Source organism: Helianthus annuus, chromosome 9, assembly GCF_002127325.2.
Source record: "Helianthus annuus cultivar XRQ/B chromosome 9, HanXRQr2.0-SUNRISE, whole genome shotgun sequence".
Taxonomy (NCBI): Eukaryota; Viridiplantae; Streptophyta; class Magnoliopsida; order Asterales; family Asteraceae; genus Helianthus; species Helianthus annuus.
The window spans coordinates 184392819-184414368 of record NC_035441.2 but is presented as its reverse complement, the minus strand read 5'-3'; the positions used below and the strand labels follow the sequence as shown (position 1 = coordinate 184414368).

The following is a 21550-nucleotide window of genomic DNA, read 5'->3' as shown; positions in this document are numbered from 1 at the left end:
GGGATACAAGACCATTAAGCAACAACTTGTTGCTAATTTATAATATGGAAATGGTCTATTTCCACCGACACCAATGTTTGTTAAAACTTGTTTTGTCCCGAAACAGTATAACTTTTTCTATATCGACCCATTTCTGACGTAAACACGTCCTTACCTGAATCCATTTTGACCAGAACCAAAACAACTATTTTCTAAAACAACCCATTCTGACCCGTACCCGTCTTGACCCAAACCCGTTCCAACTATAATACATTTTACATTTATCAAATTCATGTATCTAATATTTGTACTTGAGTAAAGATAGAGTTTTGTGTAGGCGTGGGATTTTTAACCAAAACCTGAAATTCAAACCCTATTAAAAGGAACCCGAATAACCCGTAGTTGAATAATCTAGATAATGTCAATACCCTAGCCCGAATATAGTTTATGGATCGGTAATTGGTTAGTTTTCTTGTAGAAAGTTTGAAGCATATTTTGGGTGACGAGGTCATTATCAAGAATGACTATGAGATTTTGTTGGAATCACTAATTCGACTATGAGAGTAAAAACGATGAACAATTATGAAATCACCAACTCGGTTACTAGTTTAACCCAAACTCAAATTAACCTAAACCTGACCAACCCAAGCTTAGAATGATTCGGTTATCGAGTTAGTTTTTCTCATCCAAAAACCCGAAAAACCTTGAAACTCCGGTTAAAAAAAACTCAGAATAATTTGGGTCGTTGTTAAAGTTGTAAATATATTCTGTTAAACCTGTTCTTCAAACGCTACAATCACCATTCACACTTCAAATCCTGCAAGTAACCGATCCATCCGTATGTATGTACCAGATGTTATCACTTTTCATGAAGAAACCCTTACTCACCCTCACATTCTTCACAATCTTCCTGTTGTTCGTCGCGATCTCTCTATCTCCTTCTTCACCGTTCTCGCAGATTCCTCTCAATTACGTCATGTAAGTCCACAGATCCTCCTTTTTTCCTACCTCTTTTAGTTCATAATCGATTGCTGTAACTGATTTTAGATCAAATCGATCTACTCGAACACTTAATTGCAGTGTAGAGTCCGATATATGGAGTGCGAAAAGGATTCTGGAGTGGAGACCTTGCAAATGGTGGCTTCAAGGACATTTAACCGGTCAGTTTGTTCTACTAATTGTTACAATTTATGTTAGAAGATATTTCTGTATACTGTTTGCTGTAGATCTGAATTAGAACTAGAAAACTTTGAAGCATATGTTTAGGAATACTAATAATTATAGTGTAAGAGAATTAGGTTTTCGTTTCGCCCGATTAATGCGAGTGGTAGGGTTTACATGTATGAGAAGTGATTTAGGGTTTATAATTGAGTCGAATTGTTGAATCGCGTTCAGTGCAGACAATTGCATTTGGTTTTTTGTGTTGAAATGCTGCAGCTCTACCGGCTGAAAGCAATGGTTACATTCGAGTGGATTGTTACGGTGGCCTTAATCAGATGAGGAGGGATGTAAGTGCTCTAGACACGTACAATTAATGACATTTTGTTGTTCGGTTAGAAACTAGATCGATTGATGTTTACTTGTTTACTACTGTTTGCAGTTATGTGATGGTGTTGGTGTTGCGCGGTTACTAAATGCAACTCTTGTTTTGCCAAAGTTTGAAGTGGCTGCGTATTGGAACGAATCAAGGTACTTTATGAATTTGTGTTGCTAATGCTTAAAGCTTCAATTATCTTTATTGGATCTTTATCATACGGACTTTTAAATCACTTGTGAAGATTTGAATGTAATTGTTGTGTTTGTCTTCAGTGGATTTGCAGATGTATTTGATGTGGACTACTTCATAGAACAGCTGAAAGGATTTATAAATGTTGTAAAAGAACTACCTGCAGAAATAGCATCGAAAGAACCTGTTAGAGTAGATTGCAGTAAGCGAAAAGGCCAGTTTGATTATGTTGAGAGTGTTCTTCCTTCTTTATTGGAGCATCGTTATATCTCTATTACACCTGCAATGAGCCAAAGACGTGACAGGTATGTTAAAAACTTTTAGTTTTCTTTAAGTAAAGAACATACTTACTAGAAGTGGCAATTTCTACTCGTTAGCTTATGTATAGGTTGATTTGGGTTCTGTTTTGTTTTGAAATAGGCCGAACGGGTTCAACGTCTCCATAAGTCTATTTCTAGGGAAAACAACTTCCTAAATTGTTCCATCCATCGACTTTGATTATATAATATTTTCTTTGGAACCGTAGTTGATGCATTATTTATTCTTAAGAAAATTTAATAATGGACAAAAAGGTATTTACCAATGTATTTTCAGTTTTTCATACATTTATCAATCAAGATAGTGGACTTATAAAACATTACAAGACAGCAATCTATGTACAATTGTTACCAGCCATGGCAACTGGCAAGTTAGCAACAATTGGTAAATGTACATTGCTATGATTGGTAAGAAGTTGGAAAGAAGTGAGATTAGTTTGCCATTTTGTCTAATTTATATTGGAAAATAATATATCCTTCTTCTACTTATTGTGTCTAAAAATGTGATGGTGTCTTGTGGCAAACTCAACAGACTAGATGCAGCGGACACATGTCATCATTGTATTCTTAGGAAGATTGTCATCTTTATACGTACATTGTCTCATTGGTAAAAGTGTTTAAATACGTTTTTAGTTTAGGCAATTAGCCCTTTAATCCAAAAAGTCGTATTATTGTTGCAATCACAATTTATATATTATTCGTTGAACAGCAAAGACTCACACCTATAATAGACCTTTTGTCTCCTGTGGGACTTGAACCCACAACCTTTTGGTTGTTTGGTCACCTTGATACCGCTAGCCCAAACGCTTGTTGGCTAATGCATTATTTCTGTAGCGTTTTTATAATGGTAAAAGTGGGGGGGGGGGATAGTGCACGGTCCTCCCAACCGCCGGAGTGATCTCACTCCGGGAGCCGCTACCCGACCAAGCTAGCTCCGCGGTGACTTCCCCATGCCGAGTTCTTACCCTGGGCGACATATGCCACTCCCAAGGCTCGAACCCGGTACCTCTGGGAAGAGGTGGGTGTCGGTGGTTATCAACCCGATCCAGCTAAAATGACCCATTACCGAACTCTCCCAGACGTACCCGGCTCTAATATATTGTCTTTTAAAACTTGTGAAATATTGCAGGTTTCCACTCTATGCAAAGGCTGCCCTTTGCCAAGCATGTTACAGTGCCTTACGCTTAACAGCCGTTTTGGAGAAAAAAAGCAATGAGCTTCTAGAAGTCATACCCAAACCGTTTCTATCTCTTCACCTTCGGTTTGAGCCCGATATGGTAGCGTACAGTCAATGTGAGTACAGTGGGCTTTCACCGGCCTCTATGAAGGCTATAGATGCTGCACGTGGAGACCGAAAACCATTTACTGGTGAAACAGCACGTGTTTGGAGAAGCCGAGGAAAATGTCCTCTTACACCGAATGAAACCGCTTTCATTCTTCAATCGCTTTTAATCCCGAAAAACACAAATATCTATTTAGCAGCTGGAGACGGGATTATGGAGTTAGAAGGGTTAACGTCTGTTTACACAAATGTTGTTACAAAATCGTCTCTTTTGAGTGGTGAAGATTTTAAGAATATGCATGGGAACACAAAAGCTGCATTGGATTATTACGTGTCGATTAATAGTGACGCGTATGTGGCGACTTACTTCGGTAATATGGATAAGATGGTGGCTGCAATGAGAGCTTATAAGGGGTTGTATAAAACTTTATTTTTAAACAGGAAGGATTTTGCAGATTTTACTAGTCAGGGATTAAAAGGGAAAGAGTTGAAGGAAGCACTTAAAAAGGCTCATGGAGATGATTTTGTAATGGGTAGAGGCTCTGCCTTACCAGATTGCTTTTGTGACTTCAAATTGTGATGTTTTTTTTATTCCACTTTTGGTTATCTGTTTTTTGGGCATGTGAATTCGTTCTTTTAAGGTGGTAACATTTTGCAAATGAAGCACGTTTTACCCTTTGGGCCATTTTGCAAGTTTTGTCCTTTATCTTTAAATTTGACGAGTTTTGTCCTTTATGTTTGAAAATGAAGCACGTTTTACCCTTTGGGCCTTAAAAATCAAGCACGTTTTGTCCTTTATGTTTAAAAATCAATCACGTTTTGTCCTTTATGTTCAAAAAATCAAGCACGTTTTGTCCTTAAAAATCAAGCACGTTTTGCCCCAAAGGGTAAAACATGCTTGATTTTCAAACATAAAGGACAAAACTCGTCAAATTTAAACATAAAGGACAAAACTTGCAAAATGGCCTAAAGATAAAGGACAAAACTTGCAATTCACTCTTGTATTTAATTGTCTTTTTTTGTTTATCTTATGTCGTTGGTTTATTTTTTGGGCATGTGAATTCGTTCTTTTAAGGTGGTAACATTTTTGTATTTAATCGTCTTTTTTTGTTTATCTTATGTCGTTGGTTTAGATTTCATGCTCCTATTGACGGTTTAGCAAAACCCAGTGTCTTAATAATCTATATCTATACTACCTTATTAAAGAAATTAGGTTTTCTACCTTTATGGTAATTTGCACAAATTTTTGAAATGACATAACAAAGGTCAAGAACAAATCTACATCAAATTCACATACTTTTGTCATGTTCTTCCATTTCTACCCCTTGCACAAATCTATATAAATTAAATACTACCTTATTAAAGAAACTAGACTTTCTACCCTCATGGTAATTTGCACAAATTTTGAGTCTTCAAGTGAGTGAGTTGCAGACCTTCATGCTTGTTATTCTACGTAGACTTCTGGTCTAGTGATCTGTTTCTCGACATTATTTTAAATCAAAACTATGTTATTTTCGTTTAGATTTCGTCGCGAAAGATGGTGTGAAGTAGTTTTACTTTCACTTGTTTATAAATTAAGAGAGTGGACGTTAAAGGAGCTAATGAGCTTTTTTATACGGAAGATGTTGTCTTTTATTATATGTATCAAGTATCACTGTTGCTTTGAGAAATGTTTTCTTTAAAACTGATGGCTGACGTCCTTTTTTTATAAAATGATACGATTGATAAACAACGGAAAACAAGCACAACCAGTGGCGGAACTAGCCCAAAAATTTAGGGGTATCCCATTTTTTTATTTTTTAGACCAGGGGTATCCTTTGTATAACGGAGATGAAGTTGACGGGTATTTTTACACTATGAAAACGAAGTTAAGGTGTATTTTTACACTACGGAGACGGGGTTGAGGGGTAGCCCGTGCTACCCCTAATAACCTTCTAACTCCGCCCCTGAGCACAACGTAGGATAATTTTCTACCCCGTCGCAATGCGCAGGTTTCCCACTAGTTTAACACGTACTGATATGAACCTGGTTCGGGTCTATACCCATAATGGTAAACGGATCAAGTCACATATTCAAGTTCCCGCCTAAATTATTTAATTCAAGAGAAATCATTGGAAGGAAAGTAGTGGGGAAGTTTTTATCAATTTAGCTAGTAACCGTATTAGGATTAGTATTAGTTGCTTTGTTTTTCCATTGTAATGTTCGTTCAGTTTTTATCAATTAAAAATAATATTTTGTTTTCGAAGACCTAGCCTATTGGTGTGTATTGGATATATGTGTGTGTATGTATGGCTAGAGTTAGTTACCTGAGTGGTTAGTCGGTTAGATACTATGTTGTGTAGCTCCACTCTCCTATATAGGAGTGATCCTTAGTTTGTATGACTGATTCACTGAGTTGTTATGTGAGTTCAGTTTAGCTCTGCCTTTATAGTCCATCTCAAATCAAGCCAATTATCCTCTAATTTTGTCAATTCGATTTCTGAGTTTTATCACATACTATCTATAATTCTTTTTCTAAATCTACACCTATGCCCATTATAAAACACAAACCCTCTACTTCAAGATAGAAACACCATTTAACAGACGAAGTTATCATCATTACACTAAAAGCTCTTTTGGCCTGGGGCGGACCAATGCTTTAGCAGCCATAGCACGGGCTACGGCTCAAGTGCGTTCATAGTGTATTTTTTTTTTATTTATTTCCGGTTTTATACCAAAGATACCCTTAACCAACCTAAACTTGTAGAATAAGGGACCCCGATTGAAATAGTGGCCCAATTGCCCAAATTATTAATAATATGATTGAAAGTGTGACCCAGTTAGTTAGGTATTTGTTTTACTTGATTTATTTATTGTCGTTTTTTTTATATTGTATGATTGTACGCTAAAAAAATTGGGATACTTCTGATTTAGGGTTTTTTGCATATTTCCCTTTAAAAAACTGTTAAATTGCATATTTACCCAAACCTAAAATAAAATTGCATATTTCCCCTCTATTAACTAATGAAATTGCAAATTTACCCATTTTGCTTTATTTTATTAAAATTACATTTTATAATGACTATTTTACCCTTAATTTTACTAAACTTTAGAAAATTGCATATTTACCCATTTTTTACTAGTTTTTGTCCTTTTTCGTTACTTGCGTCTTTTACCAAGTTTTTTTTTCATTATTTTTTCTCACAAGCTAGAGTAACAATCATAAAAAATACGAGTGACAATCATGTATAAAAAAGCAAAATACCAAAACTTTAATTCGTTAAGGTCCAAGAAATCACTTCAAAAAAACAACCCCAAGCTTTATCATATCATATCTTCCATCTATATTATCATATTCCATTAGCTAATTCATAGAATATATTTTCACAAGCTTTAATAACTAACATTGTACTGTTGCTTTAATAGAATACATATCTTACAGTTTCTTTAATAGAATACATTTTCCGTTTGACTTGTGTTGCACCAGGTGTGATTCCATGATATCCAATTGTTGTTTTAATATGATTCCAATAAATATGAATCCACTAAATATCAATCCATTAAGCATATGTGTGTGGTTTCGTAACTAAACAAAGAGAATTAAAACAAATAACTAACCTCAAATCTTTGAGACACGCCGCTAGAATTACCGCCGTAAAAGAAGCTAAAGAGTCGTGGGTGTGAATGGTGAATGATAACTATGAACCTGATTTTCTTCTAAGCAAGATCTTTAATTTTGAAAAGGGTGATTTTGTCATTTTAATAGAGAAGGGGAAATATGCAATTTTCATTTAGGCTTGGGTAGATATGCAATTAAGGGATGTTTTTAAGGGGAAATATGGTACCTGAGTTTTAAGGGTGTGTTGAGTGTAAAACTTGGTATTGTGTTTGAAGCATTTCATCATACATCTGGTGTGCGGTTTCAAACACATTTGGAACTCAATAGAGCTTACTGACACTGGTTCAACTATGGCAATCAGATCATTCTCCCGGCAAACAAAAACCATAAACCGTCTCTTCACCACAAACCCTAAACTTCATTTCTTTAAACCTTTTTCATCTCAATCTCAACCCTCACTTGCTCCTCCTTCAACACAACTCATCAACGACATCTCTCGCATCCTCAGCGACTACCGTAGCCCCCGACACGACATCGTTTCAGCCCTCACTCCCTTCTCACCCGCCATAACCACCGATTTAGTCGAACAAGTTCTCAAACGCTGCAACAATCTTGGTTTCTCTGCTCACAGGTTCTTTCTCTGGGCTAAAAACTTACCCAATTTTGTACATAGCAAAGACAGCTATCACATTCTTATAGATATATTAGGTAGAAGCAAACAGTTCCCATTAATTTGGGACTTTCTCGGAGAAATTAAGGACTCTCAATCCTGTGTAATCAGCTCAGAAATCTTCTGGGTAATTTTTAATGGTTACAGTAGAGCTAATTTACCCTCTGATGCGATTAGGGCTTTTAATAATATGGTTGATTATGGGATAAAACCGAGTGTTAATGATTTAGATCAGCTTTTGTATGTGCTTTGTAAGAGGAGGCATGTGAGGGAAGCACAGTTGTTCTTTGATAAAATCAAGCATGGATATAATCCAAGTGTGAAAAGTTACAGCATTTTGGTGAGGGGTTGGGGCTACATTGGAGAATCAAAAGAGGCACAGAAGGTGTTTGATGAAATGCTTGTGAGAGGATGTTGTGTGGATGTGCATGCTTATAATAGCATATTGGAGTCATTGTGTAAAGGAGGGAATGTGGAAGAAGCCTACAGGTTGTTTCGCGGTATGAGGTCGAAAGGGCTTGAGCCGGATGCGTTCACGTATTCGATTTTTATTCATGCTGCTTGTAACGCGAACGATGTTCATTCTGCGTTCCGGGTTCTTGATAGGATGAAAAGGTATAATCTTGTACCGAATGTGTTTACTTACAACGCGATAATCAACAGACTGTGTAAAAACGATCAAATTGATGAAGCGTACCAACTGTTAGATGAAATGCTCGAGAGGGAAGTGAAACCGGATGTGTGGAGCTACAATGCTATCTTAGCTTTTCATTGTAACCGGTTGGAAGTTAACATGGCGACTAAATTGGTATCGAGAATGGATCAAGACTCGTGTGACCCTGATCGTCATACGTACAACATGCTGCTAAAGATGTTAATTCGCGTAGGGCGGTTTGATAGGGTCACGGCGCAATGGGAGAAGATGGAAGCGAGCGGTTTTCATCCATCAGCTTCGACATATGCGGTCATGGTTCATGGACTTTGTAGGAAGAAAGGGAAGCTAGAGGATGCATGTAGGTATTTTGAAATGATGGTTGATGATGGCATACCACCATACTCTTCAACCTGTGAACTTTTGAGGAATAAGATTATAGGATTAGGGTTTCCAGAGCAAGTAGATATTCTTGCTGATAAGATGGAAAGAAGCACTAGTTGTACTATACAAGATCTTTCAAGCATTATGAGAGGTAATAGGAAGGATATAAAGCTGACAAAGGAAGAGGATAGCTCAGAAGAGAGTGATTATTGACACTAGAAACAGATACTGATATAATTGATTGTATTTTTGATGATGTAGGATTTGAATTATTTACTTTTCTTTTTAGAGTTAAATGTCATTTTAGTCCCTGTGGTTTGGGTCATTTTGCCAGTTTAGTCCAAATGTTTCATTTTTAATCTGTGGGTCCAAAAAGGTTTCACAGTTGCCATTTTAATCCACTGGGTTAACTTTATCCATTTTTTCTGTTAACGAGAAGGCCAATTCGGTAATTTTGTATGTAATTCTGTTAACTAAAATGGCAATTCAGCCATATAAAATGACCGAATTGGCCTTCTCGTTAACAAAAAAAAATTGATGAAGTTAACCCAGTGGACTAAAATGGCAACTGTGAAACCTTTTTGGACCCACAGGTTAAAACTGAAACCTTTGGACTAAACTGGCAAAATGGCCCAAACCACAGGGACTAAAATGACATTTAACTCTTCTTTTTATCTTAAATAAATATATAGAGTTAAATGCCATTTTAGTCCCTGTGGTTTGGTCCATTTTGCCATTTTAGTCCAAAGGTTTCATTTTTAACCTGTGGGTCCAAAAAGGTTTCACAGTTGCCATTTTAATCCACTGGGTTAACTTCATCCATTTTTTCTGTTAACGAGAATGCCAATTTGGTCATTTTGTATGTAATTCTGTTAACTAAAATGGCAATTCAGCCATATAAAATGACCGAATTGGCCTTCTCGTTAACAAAAAAAATTGATGAAGTTAACCCAGTGGACTAAAATGGCAATTGTGAAACCTTTTTGAACCCACAGGTTAAAAATGAAACCTTTGGACTAAACTGGCAAAATGGCCCAAACCACAAGGACTAAAATGGCATTTAACTCTAAATATATATTTTTGAGGTTTTATAAGTTCACATGTCTACTCGCTCGTTAAGCAGCCCTATCGTGAAGCAAATAAAATGCAACAAGAACATGTAAATCGCGTATTCGTACTTGATACATTTAATATACAATGTAAAATCACCTAATTTCATTCTTCTCTAGCTAACAAAACTTCATGATGCTTGGCCTTACTATTATCAATCAACCTCTGCAAAATCAAAGAAGCTTCTGAAATCGCCCCTTGTGGGACATATCTATCAAAAATCGACAAATATTTTACAGCAACAACGAGATCCGTTTCATTCAAACTGCACGAAATCACATTGTTCCATTCTTTCGCCTTCCCTTCTAAGCAAACGCCATATAACAAAGCAGCAAAAACAATCGGACAGCCCCGAATCCCCATTTTCTCACTCAGCCGCAAAGATATATCGAGCATTCCGTGAAGACAAAGGCATACAACGATAGTACTGTACGCAGCAACTCTTGTACACCGACCGTCTGATATCATCCTACTGTTGATATCCAAAAACATCAAGCTTTTCGCCTCGTTATCTTTCTCATAAGGCTTCGAGAAACCGTTCACTAAATGATGAAACGTAACATCATTCGGCTTGCATTTGTTCGTTAACATTTGTTCGAAAAAAGAAGCTGCTTTTGCTAGTTTACCGTTTTTGCAATAGCTTCCTATTAATATACTGTAAGTAACAACATTTGGCATCACCCCATGAAACTTCATCTCTTTTAGTACTTTCTCAGCACCGAGATTATCTCCTTTTCGACAGAATCCGTTAATTAGTGAAGTATACGTGACCACATTCGGCTTACAGTTTTGTTTCACCATACGATTAAAAATTACCAACGCGCCATCAAGATCATGTTGTTTCACGTACCCGTCTATGATTGTAGAATAGCTAAACTCATCTGGTGAAATATTCGCTTTAATCATCTTTTTGACGCAAGAAACCGCATCTTCTAAGTTACCATTTTTGCTGTAACCCTTGATCATTGCATTATACACGACAACATCAAGATTCATACCTTCTTGAATTGCAAGTTCAAAGAGCTTCTTCGCCTCGTTAATCTCTTGATGTCTAATAAACCCGTCGATTAACGTTGCATAAACGAATTTATCAGGTGGGATGTTTCGATCAAGCATCTTAGAAAGCAACTTCTTCGCAGCCGGAAGTTTATGTTTTTTGCAGAGTCCGTTAATCAGAATATTATATACCCCTGCATCAGGGAATACTCCTCTTTCGGTCATCTTTTCCAATATTATTATTGCGGTTTCAATCTCGCCTAAAGTAACAATCCCGTGAATAAGAGAATTATAGGTTAACAGGTCGGGTTTTTCTCCGTTATCGACCATCTTAACGAACAAATCTAACGCCTTGTGGGCATCATTTTGCCGGCAATACGCGTTTAACAAAGGTGTATACGTTAACTTATTCGGTCTTAGTCCTCTTCTTGCAGCTTGTTCCACAAGTTGTTCGGCTTCTGTAACTTTCCCACGTGTACAAGAATCATATATTAAAACGTTATACGTAACAATATCTGGTGCACAACCGATTTCAATCATGTTTTTTAGTATCTCAACTGCTTTCGTCTTGTAACCGTGACGACATTGAGCATCCATAACGGTGTTATAAACTTGAACATTTATCACCAAACCTCTCGACTTCATCTCGTTCATAAGTCTATCTACAAAACCGAAATTTCCTTCCTTGCAAAAACCGTTTATCATTGCACCATACGTCTCAACCGCAGGCAAAAACCCCTTTAATTTAAGCTCTTTAAACAACAAAAACGCTTTCTTAACATCACCCTTCTTGCAATAACCATCAATGAGGATGTTGTAGAAAACAACGTTGGGTATACAACCTTGCCCCCATCTATCAACAATTAACTTTCGACCTTCTTCGACCTTTCCTTTCTTACAAAACGCGCTCACCATTATACAAGTACTATAATTATCCGCACAAACAGAATCGGTTCTTTGAAGCATTTCATCATACACTTGGTGTGCGGCTTCCAGACGATCATTTCTCACAAGCCCGGTCAATAAAGAATTACAAGCAAACACATTCGGGACACTGTTGTATGTTTCAACAGCCAATGCATAAAACTCAAGAGCTTTATCAACCAACCCGCATTCCGAATAGACTCGAACAAGAACACCTAGAGCATCATGAGTAGGCAATTCATTTTCACATTTCATACGAATGAACACAGAATCAATCTCATGAAAAGCTTTCGACTTTGCTAACAGCTTTAAAAGAGAGGAATAAGCAGCCCCATTAAGAGGACACCCATATGGTCTCTGAGTTATCCAGTTAAGGAATTTTAAGCCGGATTCGACGTCGGGAATTTTATCGAACACTTGGTGTGCAACATCTGATGGGACGATGTTATGTTGAGAGAGGCGGGTTTCGATGGTTTGTTCCCAGTTGGGGTGTTGGGTTGTGAGAATGTGACAGAGTTCGTTGACGATTTTCTTGATATGAGGTGAGATTTTGGATGGTGATTTGGAGTTGTGAGTGTGGTGAGGGGTGATGCGAGAGAGGAGAGTCTTCGACATATGAAGAACGTTTGGTCATTTGGCAGACCCTGAACCAGTAAGAACCGAACCGGTTTGGTTTAGCCTCCGGAAAAATTTACTTTTTTAATCCTGGTAAAGATTCACAAAAATTAGACGATCTGTAGTAATAAAGCCCCTTAATGGCGTTATACGACAAGTAGCGAAATGCGTAAAAAAAGACTTTATGGGACTTTATATCACAAGAGTGTGTAGTCAGTCATAAAGCCACATGCCCATCATTACCTAATTATTAATTTTCTATTTTTTTTCATTTAATCTCCAATTTATTTAAAAAAAACTTTTATTAAATTAAAAAAAAACATTACAATATTTAATAAAAACATTACGATAAAAAAATACATTACGACTAACATGTTGCATGGCTTGAATCGCGATGGCACGTGCACTAGTAACCGCTTCTTCCTCCTCCGCAATTTCTTCAGGTGAAAAAAATTTTCGGTGAACGAATCTTTCGATGGCGAGTATTATTTTGATAAGAATATGAGATTACATAGTATAATAACCCTCGAAAACACCCTAAAACCGCTCCAAAAACGCAAAACCGAACATGTCTAACCCGGGCGTGTCGCAGGGCGCGACAACCCTTGCTTGCTGGACACCCTTTTTATGCCACGTGACCAACACATGTTAAACCTAGGTTTGTGACCAGGCAACCCTAGCCGTAGCTAGGGTGCCCTCACGGGGCGCGAGAGAGGGAGGTGAGACGGGTCGCGGGGCGCGTGAGACCCCCGATTCAGCTATAAATTGAGTAGCAACTTGCACTTCTCAAATCGTTCAACATTTCTTTCTCTCTTTGTCCCTATAGTGCGAAAATAGTAGTTATAATACCCCCTAAAACACGAAGCTCTGCCCCGTTGTAAGTATTTTAACCCCCGATCACTAATTCGTTACCCTACCCGATTGATCTAGTACCTACCAATGCATGTCAAGGCTCTGCCTGACTAAGTTCGTTGGGGTTCTGTCTCATGTTGTATGGCTAAAGTGACTTGGGTTATTTTAGTAACACGCGTGCATTGTATGTTTTTATAGAAACTCGAGAAAATAGTCAAGAAATATTATCAGGAAGCCCATAGAAATATCTAAGTTTACAATGTGAGTCCATTCTCTTTTCTCACAGTTTGTGAGCCATTATTTCAAATGCTTTGCAAAACGCTAAATGTTTATCAATTATACTTACAGTGATTAAGTCTTTGTATTCTACAATTACTGTCAGTATTATGGGGTTTGTATATAGTACTTGATAACCTTCACAATTGGGCACGGGTATACAATGTGTGATATGACTATAGTCACAGATCCGTCGAGTGACAAGTACTGAACGAGTAATTGGTTAGATATAAACATTGTAATCGCTCTTAATACAGTAAAGTTATAACAACTGATGTGTTATAAAATGGAATGTACTCGCCAGTATTTCTTACTGATAAAATGTTTTTAAAATGCGTTTCAGGTAACTTAATGTGAAGCTATAAGAAACCAGCTATGGAACACTGAAGGCTAAAAGAAAGTGGCTAAAAAATTACCTAAATAAAAGTTTATGTTTCAGCAACTAGGGTTTATCCCTATAAAGATATTATGAATGAAACATGGGTTTTATCCCATTTGTTTAATATAAAAGTTTGGTGTTTTGAAACTCTGAAATTTATTTCCTAACTACGATCCTGATGTTTTAATTCCGCTGCCAAATTAATAAACATCGATACCACCGGCTCGTGCTCGTTGCTCCCGCTCCCGGGGTAGGGGTCGGGGTTGCGACAAAGAGTGTTTTGAGGTTTGTTTGAGTGTAATGTTTTGAGGTTCAGTGGATGTATATATAGATTTTTTAGATTTTTATTACATATGACCGTTGCAACGGTAACTTTTTTTAAACACAACTTTTCACCCCATTATCACCTTCACAAGGAATCAGAATCACCAGCCTATAGCCGGCCGTAGCGGTGTAGCGCGGCGCTATGATGGGTTTTGCCGCGATATGCCGCCACACTATGGGTGGCCTTACTTGATATATATATATATATATATATGTATAAAAAACTGAGAAAATTATCAACAATTCAAATTATTAATAGTAATCTTGTGATAAATAACTGGTAAAGATTCACAAACTCACCAAACAAGAAGCATACAAACAACTCAGCATACGAGCAGCTGATAAAAGAAGTAATGGATGGATTATAATAATGACACGTCATCACTCAGTGGTAGGGATGAGCTCGGTATCGGCACCGAATATACCCGGTTTGGTACCGGTATTTGATGGTAAAAATCGGGTTTGATCCGGTTCTCCGGATCCCGACCCATGACCCGCCCTCAATTCCCGTTTTTGACCTTTGAGCATGAAAAGCCTCAATTCTTCTTCAACTAGCCATATCCGAGTGTAACAACTCTCGATCGCCTGCTGACGACATTCCGAAGTTGTGCAAATCTATTAGGTAACAATCGAAACCCTTACCATCTTCATGTAACTAAAGTTGAATAAATGAGGTCACTGAAGTTGAACGTAATAAAACAAAATATATATATTAACGTTGTTTAAATGTGTAAGTATGGTGACAATTGAATCTGGTCCATTGTCTCCCCGGACCCCGGTGACGCCGGTCACATTTTTTTTCTCAGTGGGCTCAGCCCAAATCTAAGTCCAATTTATATGTTGATCCACTTACAGCCCACTACTAGACCTTTAAGTAAGGTATGGAAGATTCATTTTCAAGTTGCCTCTAACTTAACCTAACTTTAGTCCTACTGTTCGTGTACGTTTGTTAATTATTCATATAGTTAAACGAACGAATATGTCGTGTTGTTCGTTTATTTAAATCCCTTTATGTATGTTCGTTAGCTTATATACTCAATGTCGTGTTGTTCGTTTATTTAAATCCGTTTATGTATGTTCGTTAGCTTGTATACTCAATAAAACCTTTTGGCCCAATTTTATGAAATTAAAATATATCGCAGCAATACAATCGGTACCCGCTGTTGGATTCCTAACGTTCCTGCTAGCGAGAAGCCCGCAGAGGGTATCGTGTTCAACTCATTAGAAGATGCAAAAAAGATGTACGAGGATTACGCCGACAAGGCTGGATTCGCTACTAGATTATCAACAGTGAAGAAGAAAAAAGGCGAAATTACCCATCGTTATATAGTCTGCAATAAATCCGGTAACCCAAGTACTAACGATACCTTATATGGTATTTCCAAAACACCAGGCAACATTAAGGTAACTGGTTGCTCGGCGCGTGTTAAGTTTAAGGTTATACCGGGTACTTCAACTTACCCGGTTTATGAGTTCGTTGAACCTCACAATCATGAGTTACTAGAAGCCGAGAATAAGGAGTTAACTAAGGCGAGTCAACGGTTGCAGTGTCGTAAGCAGTTAATGTCGAATCCAAATTTCAGAAGAGGACGTGAGTGAATTTGTTGGTAATGCGGATGCACAAATGTTTGAAATTAATAAACTTGAGTAAACGACTTAATAAACTTGTAAGAAACGCGTATCTTTCAGTGATCGAGTTTGAGGAATCTTGGCGCAAGCTCGTTGCTGAATATGAATTAAGCGAGAACAAGTGGCTTCGTGATATGTTTGAAATTAGGGAGAGATGGATACCGACGTATTTCAAGGATATACCGATGTGTTGTATAACGAAAATCACATCAAGGGTTGATACTTTTTTTAAGGTTGAATCTCACCCTAATAATTCGCTTGTTCACTTTATCATGTGTTTTGAGAATGCCATGGAGGCACAACGTTTAAACCAACGTCAGCTTGACCATGTGACAAACACGACCACACCCGTGTGGCTGACATCTCTGCCAATATAACGCTATGCAGCGAATGTATATACGCGCACATTGTTTACAGACGTTCAGAAAGAGATTCGGAAATGTGTAACGTCATGCGCCCAAATCACCATCCTGTCCGAGAACGGGTGCAAGGTGCATGTAATCGAGGAGAATCGATCGACCGCTACTGCTGAATTTAAGGTATGTGGTGAGGATCATTGGTTTTAGGCTTTCATATTGTACCTAGAAACTATCCTCATTAACAAAATTTTAGAGTAAAATGTCATTTTCGTCCTTGAGGTTAGGCCAGTTTTGCAACTTTTGTCCAAACGTTTGTTTTTCCGCATCTGGATCCAAAAGGTTTGAAATCCTGCCATTTTCTTCTGGCTTGTTAACTCCATCCATTTTTCTCCGTTATGTCAAAGATATTTCCGCCTTTTTGCTAACTTAAATGGCAATTCGGTCATTTTCACTTTATGTAAAAAAGACCAAATTGCCTTTTAAGTTAACAAAAAAGACGGAAATACCCCTGACTTAACAGAGAAAAATGGAGGGAGTGAACGAGCCGGATGAAAATGGCAAGATTTCAAATCTTTTGGATCCAGATGCCGAAAAACAAACCTTTGGACGAAAGTCGCAAAACTGGCCGAACCTTAGGGACGAAAATGACATTTTACTCATAATTTTACATATGCATATTTACCTGTATCGAATTTCAGGTGGTTAGAAATTTGGGGGATGGTACCATGGTCTGCAGTTGCTTAAATATGGTTCGGGTCGGGTACGTATGTCCACTGTTGCAGAAATCGGCCTAGGCGGTCGATTAATCGGCGCCTAGGCGCTAGGCGGTCACTTACTGCCTAATTTTGAGCTAGGCGGTCAATTAATCGGTCATGGTCAAAAATCGGTCAAAATCGGTCCTAGGCGGTCAAAAATCGGATTAATCGGACAATATTAGTCGGTCAAAATCGGTTCTAGGCGGTCCTAGGCGGTCAAAATTGGTCAAAATCGGTCAAAATCGAACCATACTATCTGAAACTTGAAGTATTTATGTGAATTTTGAAGTATTATTTTTATATTATTGGGTATATATATATAATTTTGAAAAAATACATACAAAAATCCCATTCCGATTAATCCCGATTAATCCCTAGGCTGTACCTCACCGCCCGACTAGCGCCTAGCGCCTTCTACAACATTGCGTATGTCGCCATATCTTTTTTGTGCTAAGGGTTTTAGGTGTGCATGAAATTTCGGATAAGTACGTTCTACAACGTTGGAAAAGAGATGCACTACCGGCTGATATATTAAAGAAGCCGCGATATGGTTCAGTGGATGATGAGAGTGATGCCTTAATGTCCAAGGCTAGACTATTGTGGTGATACCGATAAAACCAACAAGTGTGCGTTTTTTGTTTCGCTAATGTTGACACTTCATATATATATTTGGAAGAAATTTTAAGACTCTTTTAAGTATATGAAAATCTGATGATTTTTTGGATGCTTGATTATCAACCTTTGGATGTCATCGCGAGCAAACCCAATGCACCGAAAAGAACATACTGCAACACGGTAAAGAATAACGAAAACATTAATCAGAAACTTGCTAGACTGGCGGTTACTTTAATTTGAAACAAGGGTAATATATGTACCTTTATAATAAGCTTTTCGGTCATGATGATCGTAAGATAGCCAACATAAGGTAAAAACCTGCAAATGAACAATGTAAAATGGAATGATCCATCTGGTTTGTGGTTTGGAAATGTCAAAATTAGGGATTACAAACAGAACCGCGTATTTAGAAGAGCCAACGACGACGTTATATATCTTAGAATCTATACATGTAACAAAAGTTGCAGGACATGGGTCAAGGTCAAACAACAGATACACTTGGTTCAACGGTCACTCGACAGTCGACACCCATGGTTGTTAGGATCCTTTGGTTGGCAATTTCACTTGATTTGAGGGTAATCGGGTCAACTTATGTCGGTTAAAAATAAAAAGGTAGAAGTCATTCAGAATGCATAGGATCTCCTAACTCGTTTTTCTTTTAATGTGAATTCTCATTTTCAATATTACTGTCAATCAGCATGCCTTTGTCCCTCTGGCGTTTGACACGTTCGGCTCCTTGGCGCCGGAGGCGGTTCGATTCTTGGCTAGAGTTCAGCGTGTGGTCCACAGTAACTTTTCGACCCCTCAGGGGCGAGGCTTTGTTTTTAGTAGATTAGGGTTTTCTATTCAGAAGGGGATGGCGGCGCAGTTTGTTGCCCGTCTACCTGCTATCCTTATGTAATTTGCCCTATGATTAATTTAAAATTGATAGTTAACTACATATAATATAACCATTTTCTTGCAGAACTTTGATTCATCGAGTCTAAAATGGTTTATGGTCCAAACCAGTCTTTATATCCAATAACAAACAATGCCATTTTTCTCTAAGGGGTCATTTTAATGGTCTAACATTTATGCTAGTCATTTAATTTATAGACATCTTAACCTTACCCAACGGCTCTACCCATGATGTGGTGTCGCTGAAGCCACTCCTGACCTGGGGCGTATATGCCTCTATCGTCCGCCTCTCTATTGTTATCCCCTGAGATTAACAAGTAAGTATCCTATGTAGAGATCGTCATAGATTAACATCTAGAGATAAATCTAACACTTTGCTAGAAAAAAACACCTTTTGTAAGGACATCGAAATCTGCTGTATCATTCCGTTCATGAACCTGTGAGAAGAAACAACAAGACACACCATTCACATTAACAAAATGATTAAAAGAAGGGAAATTGACCTGTAATAATTCCACCTAGACCTTATTGGCCATTAATAATCCCACCTCAGAATATTCCCTCGACCAGTCCCACCTTTCACCTATTTTTCCTACAATGGTCCCCCGTTAAAAAAACTTAACGGAGTTAAGCGTTTTCCAAATTACAAACAAATTTTTTAGGGCTTTTGATTAGAACGACGATAGGAGTCCGTTGATGTAAAACTTTCCTCGAAATGGTGCCCCAAACGATGAAAACGGCGCTTCAATTCGGGTGTTTAAATTTCCAACTAACTAAAATCAAGTCACTTGGAGCACCATTTCGAAGTAAGTTTTACATCAATGGACTCGTATCATCGTTCTGATCAAAAGCCCTAAAAATTTGTTTGTAATTTGGAAAAAAAACTTAACTCCGTTAAGTATTTTTAACGGGGGACCATTGTAGGAAAAATAGGTGAAAGGTGGGACTGGTGGAGAGAATATTCTGAGGTGGGATTATTAGTGGCCAATAAGGTCTAGGTGGGATTATTACAGGCCAATTCCTCTTAAAAGAAACCCCTTCCATCCCCAATAAAATGTCTTGTTTGACTTGAAATAACCACCTTGCTATAACTCATTATCCATTCTTACTGAAGTAATAATGAGCTAATATTTAAGTGATACCTTGATTACACGATGGACGATTGGAATGTCACGGCCCTGATAAAAATGTGCAAGATCATGCTTAGAGTAGCTAAATTATTAGGCAATCAAAAAGAAATTTAAAAAAAAAAAAAAAAAAAACTCTTACATCAATGTTAAACACAACAATTTCACCCGCCCGAATAGGTTCTTCACCCATTCGTAAGAACAGAATATCTCCCTGATAATGTAATTTAGACATCAGTTTAGAAAAAAAATATATATATACAAAATATTCACAGATCTCTCAAACTAAGTCAAAGTATAGCAAAATAAGTGTTTAATACTTTAATCTGCTTCTGTTTGTCCATCAATTGGACATAAGGCAGTTAACCAACGGGATAATGTTATGTTATATAACCATTAGTTACAACAAATGTAAAGAAACCTACAAAAAATACAATTATAAGTTAGAAATAAATATAATAATAATGTACAGGCAGGACAAATTACCCTCTGGAATGCGGGTTCCATGCTTTCGGTAAGAACTACAACAACGGGTGACTCGCAACCAGTAACACACATTAAAAGCTTCCATATAAGACTACATGGTATGGTGATGGACCATCCTTGGAGGATGATCCGCCACGTAGGCGCCACGTCACATTCCTCTCTAAGATGGTCCATCCTCCAAAACTAGAAGGCATGGTAGGATGATCCTAGTCATGGTCCTCCACCACTTTTTATGTTTTTTTTTTTTGTTTTTTTTAGTATTCTATTTTTTTTAACATTTAACAAATATACTAATAAAATATTTTCATTAATATTAAACCCACATTACATAAATATATATAAAAAAAAACATAAACTTAAAAAAAAAGACTTAATAAAAATAAACATAAAGTTAAATAATTTGATGTTTTTTCATGATGTCGTGTTGTAATTTTTTCAACATCGAACGTTTAAAAAGATGTAAACTTTAAAAAAGTACGAACCTTTTACCGGGTTGTCGGAAGTGCCAATGAAAGCCTTGGCTAAGGCTTCTTCTTCGATTGGGGTCCACTTAATCGCCTTCGGTTTCGACGTTTGATCACCCACCACTTGTTTGCCTTTGTTTCGTTTTCCTTTCCCTTTAGGCGGTTGGGTTTCGGGCACAATCTCCACATCGTCTTCGGGTTCGGATTGGGTCGTGATCGGTTGAGGTTGAACGGGGGGTGTGGGGATCGGTTGAGGTTGAACGGGTGGGAAGTTCCAAGCACCCCGCATCATCATTTGTTGAAGGGCTTGATTTTGGGAGATTTGAGTGAATTGGTTTGGCGAGTGTTGGAATGAAGCAAACGCGTTCGATGAATATTGGGAGAATTGGTTCGGTTCTAGCGTTGGATAATATCCCGGAACCGAAAAAACATTTGGTTGGGTCGGATTGTTGGGAGTATTCGGGTTGTTCGAAGTGTTCGGGTTCTCCGGGTTGTTGAACGGATCCATGAAAATTATGTGGAAGAAGGTTGAGAGAATAGTGGAAGGAGTATAAAAATTATATGAGAAAGAGGTGAATTTTTGAGGTTAATTTGGTGTTTGATAGTGAAAATGGAAGTTATATTTATATATTTTTAAAAAGTGACCGTTTGGCATTTTTCGAATTATGGTTTTTTTGTTTTTTTTTTTTAACGGTAAAAAAATTAGGTGGCCCCACTCTTTTTGCATCGTCGCAAACGGCTACATAAGGACGGAGAGGACGGGGACGGTAGGGGGCGGCACGGTGTTTGGACCGTCGCCGACCCGCGACGGGCCGGGGCCAACCCCCATACCGTGTAGCCTAACTAGTGCTGATGAAACAATCATACCTGAAGTCAAGAAAATAACATATTTAGGTAATCTGAATTTAAAAAAAAAAAAATAAACATGCTATTTCACACGACAAACTAGTAAAAATTGTAATTACCCAGAGTGATGACCAGCTCTATGGATTGTCTGACATTAATGGACTTCAAAGACTCGATCGAATCTCCGATGAAACCCATAGTCTCAAAGTTGACCGGTCTAGGAAAAAAATGATCAATGTATCTGCCTGTGCAGTGTAACAGTCGGGGTGTTCCATTCAGCCTTTTCTT

General features: G+C 37.7%; 4 protein-coding genes across 6 annotated transcripts; 2 read left to right on the top strand and 2 right to left on the bottom strand.

The window, feature by feature from the left end:
• The first annotated feature begins 711 nt into the window (after positions 1 to 711).
• On the top strand, positions 712 to 3997 carry LOC110880082 (O-fucosyltransferase 13). Of its 3 annotated transcripts, none has more exons than XM_022128644.2 (6): positions 712 to 957; positions 1060 to 1139; positions 1417 to 1487; positions 1580 to 1668; positions 1789 to 2010; positions 3152 to 3997. In XM_022128644.2, exons 1-6 carry the CDS (start codon positions 824 to 826, stop codon positions 3882 to 3884), a joined length of 1329 nt encoding a protein of 442 aa, XP_021984336.1. In that variant the 5' UTR covers positions 712 to 823; the 3' UTR covers positions 3885 to 3997. The 3 variants fall into 3 exon arrangements, with proteins under 3 accessions (XP_021984336.1, XP_021984338.1, XP_021984337.1); XM_022128646.2 differs by having other exon boundaries at positions 1380 to 1487; XM_022128645.2 differs by having other exon boundaries at positions 1375 to 1487.
• Positions 3998 to 7143: 3146 nt separating this feature from the next.
• LOC110880083 (pentatricopeptide repeat-containing protein At1g52640, mitochondrial) lies at positions 7144 to 8933 on the top strand. Its single transcript, XM_022128647.2, has one exon. The coding sequence runs from the start codon at positions 7253 to 7255 to the stop codon at positions 8819 to 8821; it is 1569 nt and encodes a 522-aa protein (XP_021984339.1). The 5' UTR covers positions 7144 to 7252; the 3' UTR covers positions 8822 to 8933.
• An 815-nt stretch (positions 8934 to 9748) lies between these two features.
• On the bottom strand, positions 9749 to 12295 carry LOC110880084 (pentatricopeptide repeat-containing protein At1g52620). Its single transcript, XM_022128648.2, has one exon. The coding sequence runs from the start codon at positions 12251 to 12253 to the stop codon at positions 9824 to 9826; it is 2430 nt and encodes an 809-aa protein (XP_021984340.1). The 5' UTR covers positions 12254 to 12295; the 3' UTR covers positions 9749 to 9823.
• A 5032-nt stretch (positions 12296 to 17327) lies between these two features.
• LOC110875108 (signal peptidase complex catalytic subunit SEC11C) lies at positions 17328 to 21550 on the bottom strand. Its single transcript, XM_035977997.1, has 9 exons — positions 21382 to 21550; positions 21260 to 21283; positions 19953 to 20041; positions 19609 to 19680; positions 19482 to 19517; positions 18731 to 18776; positions 18553 to 18643; positions 17703 to 17760; positions 17328 to 17612 (listed from the first exon to the last, which is right to left on the bottom strand). Exons 1-9 carry the CDS (start codon positions 21458 to 21460, stop codon positions 17562 to 17564), a joined length of 546 nt encoding a protein of 181 aa, XP_035833890.1. The 5' UTR covers positions 21461 to 21550; the 3' UTR covers positions 17328 to 17561.

Coding starts and splice junctions, on each gene's coding strand:
- LOC110875108 (XM_035977997.1), bottom strand. CDS start 21,460: ATGGGTTTCATCGGAGATTCGATCGAGTCTTTGAAGTCCATTAATGTC. Junction 21,284..21,381: donor AGAGCTGGTCATCACTCTGG/GTAATTACAATT, acceptor TCTTGACTTCAG/GTATGATTGTTTCATCAGCA. Junction 18,644..18,730: donor TTTCGATGTCCTTACAAAAG/GTGTTTTTTTCT, acceptor TGTTAATCTCAG/GGGATAACAATAGAGAGGCG.
- LOC110880084 (XM_022128648.2), bottom strand. CDS start 12,253: ATGTCGAAGACTCTCCTCTCTCGCATCACCCCTCACCACACTCACAAC.
- LOC110880083 (XM_022128647.2), top strand. CDS start 7,253: ATGGCAATCAGATCATTCTCCCGGCAAACAAAAACCATAAACCGTCTC.
- LOC110880082 (XM_022128644.2), top strand. CDS start 824: ATGTACCAGATGTTATCACTTTTCATGAAGAAACCCTTACTCACCCTC. Junction 1,140..1,416: donor GCTTCAAGGACATTTAACCG/GTCAGTTTGTTC, acceptor GAAATGCTGCAG/CTCTACCGGCTGAAAGCAAT. Junction 1,669..1,788: donor GCGTATTGGAACGAATCAAG/GTACTTTATGAA, acceptor GTTTGTCTTCAG/TGGATTTGCAGATGTATTTG.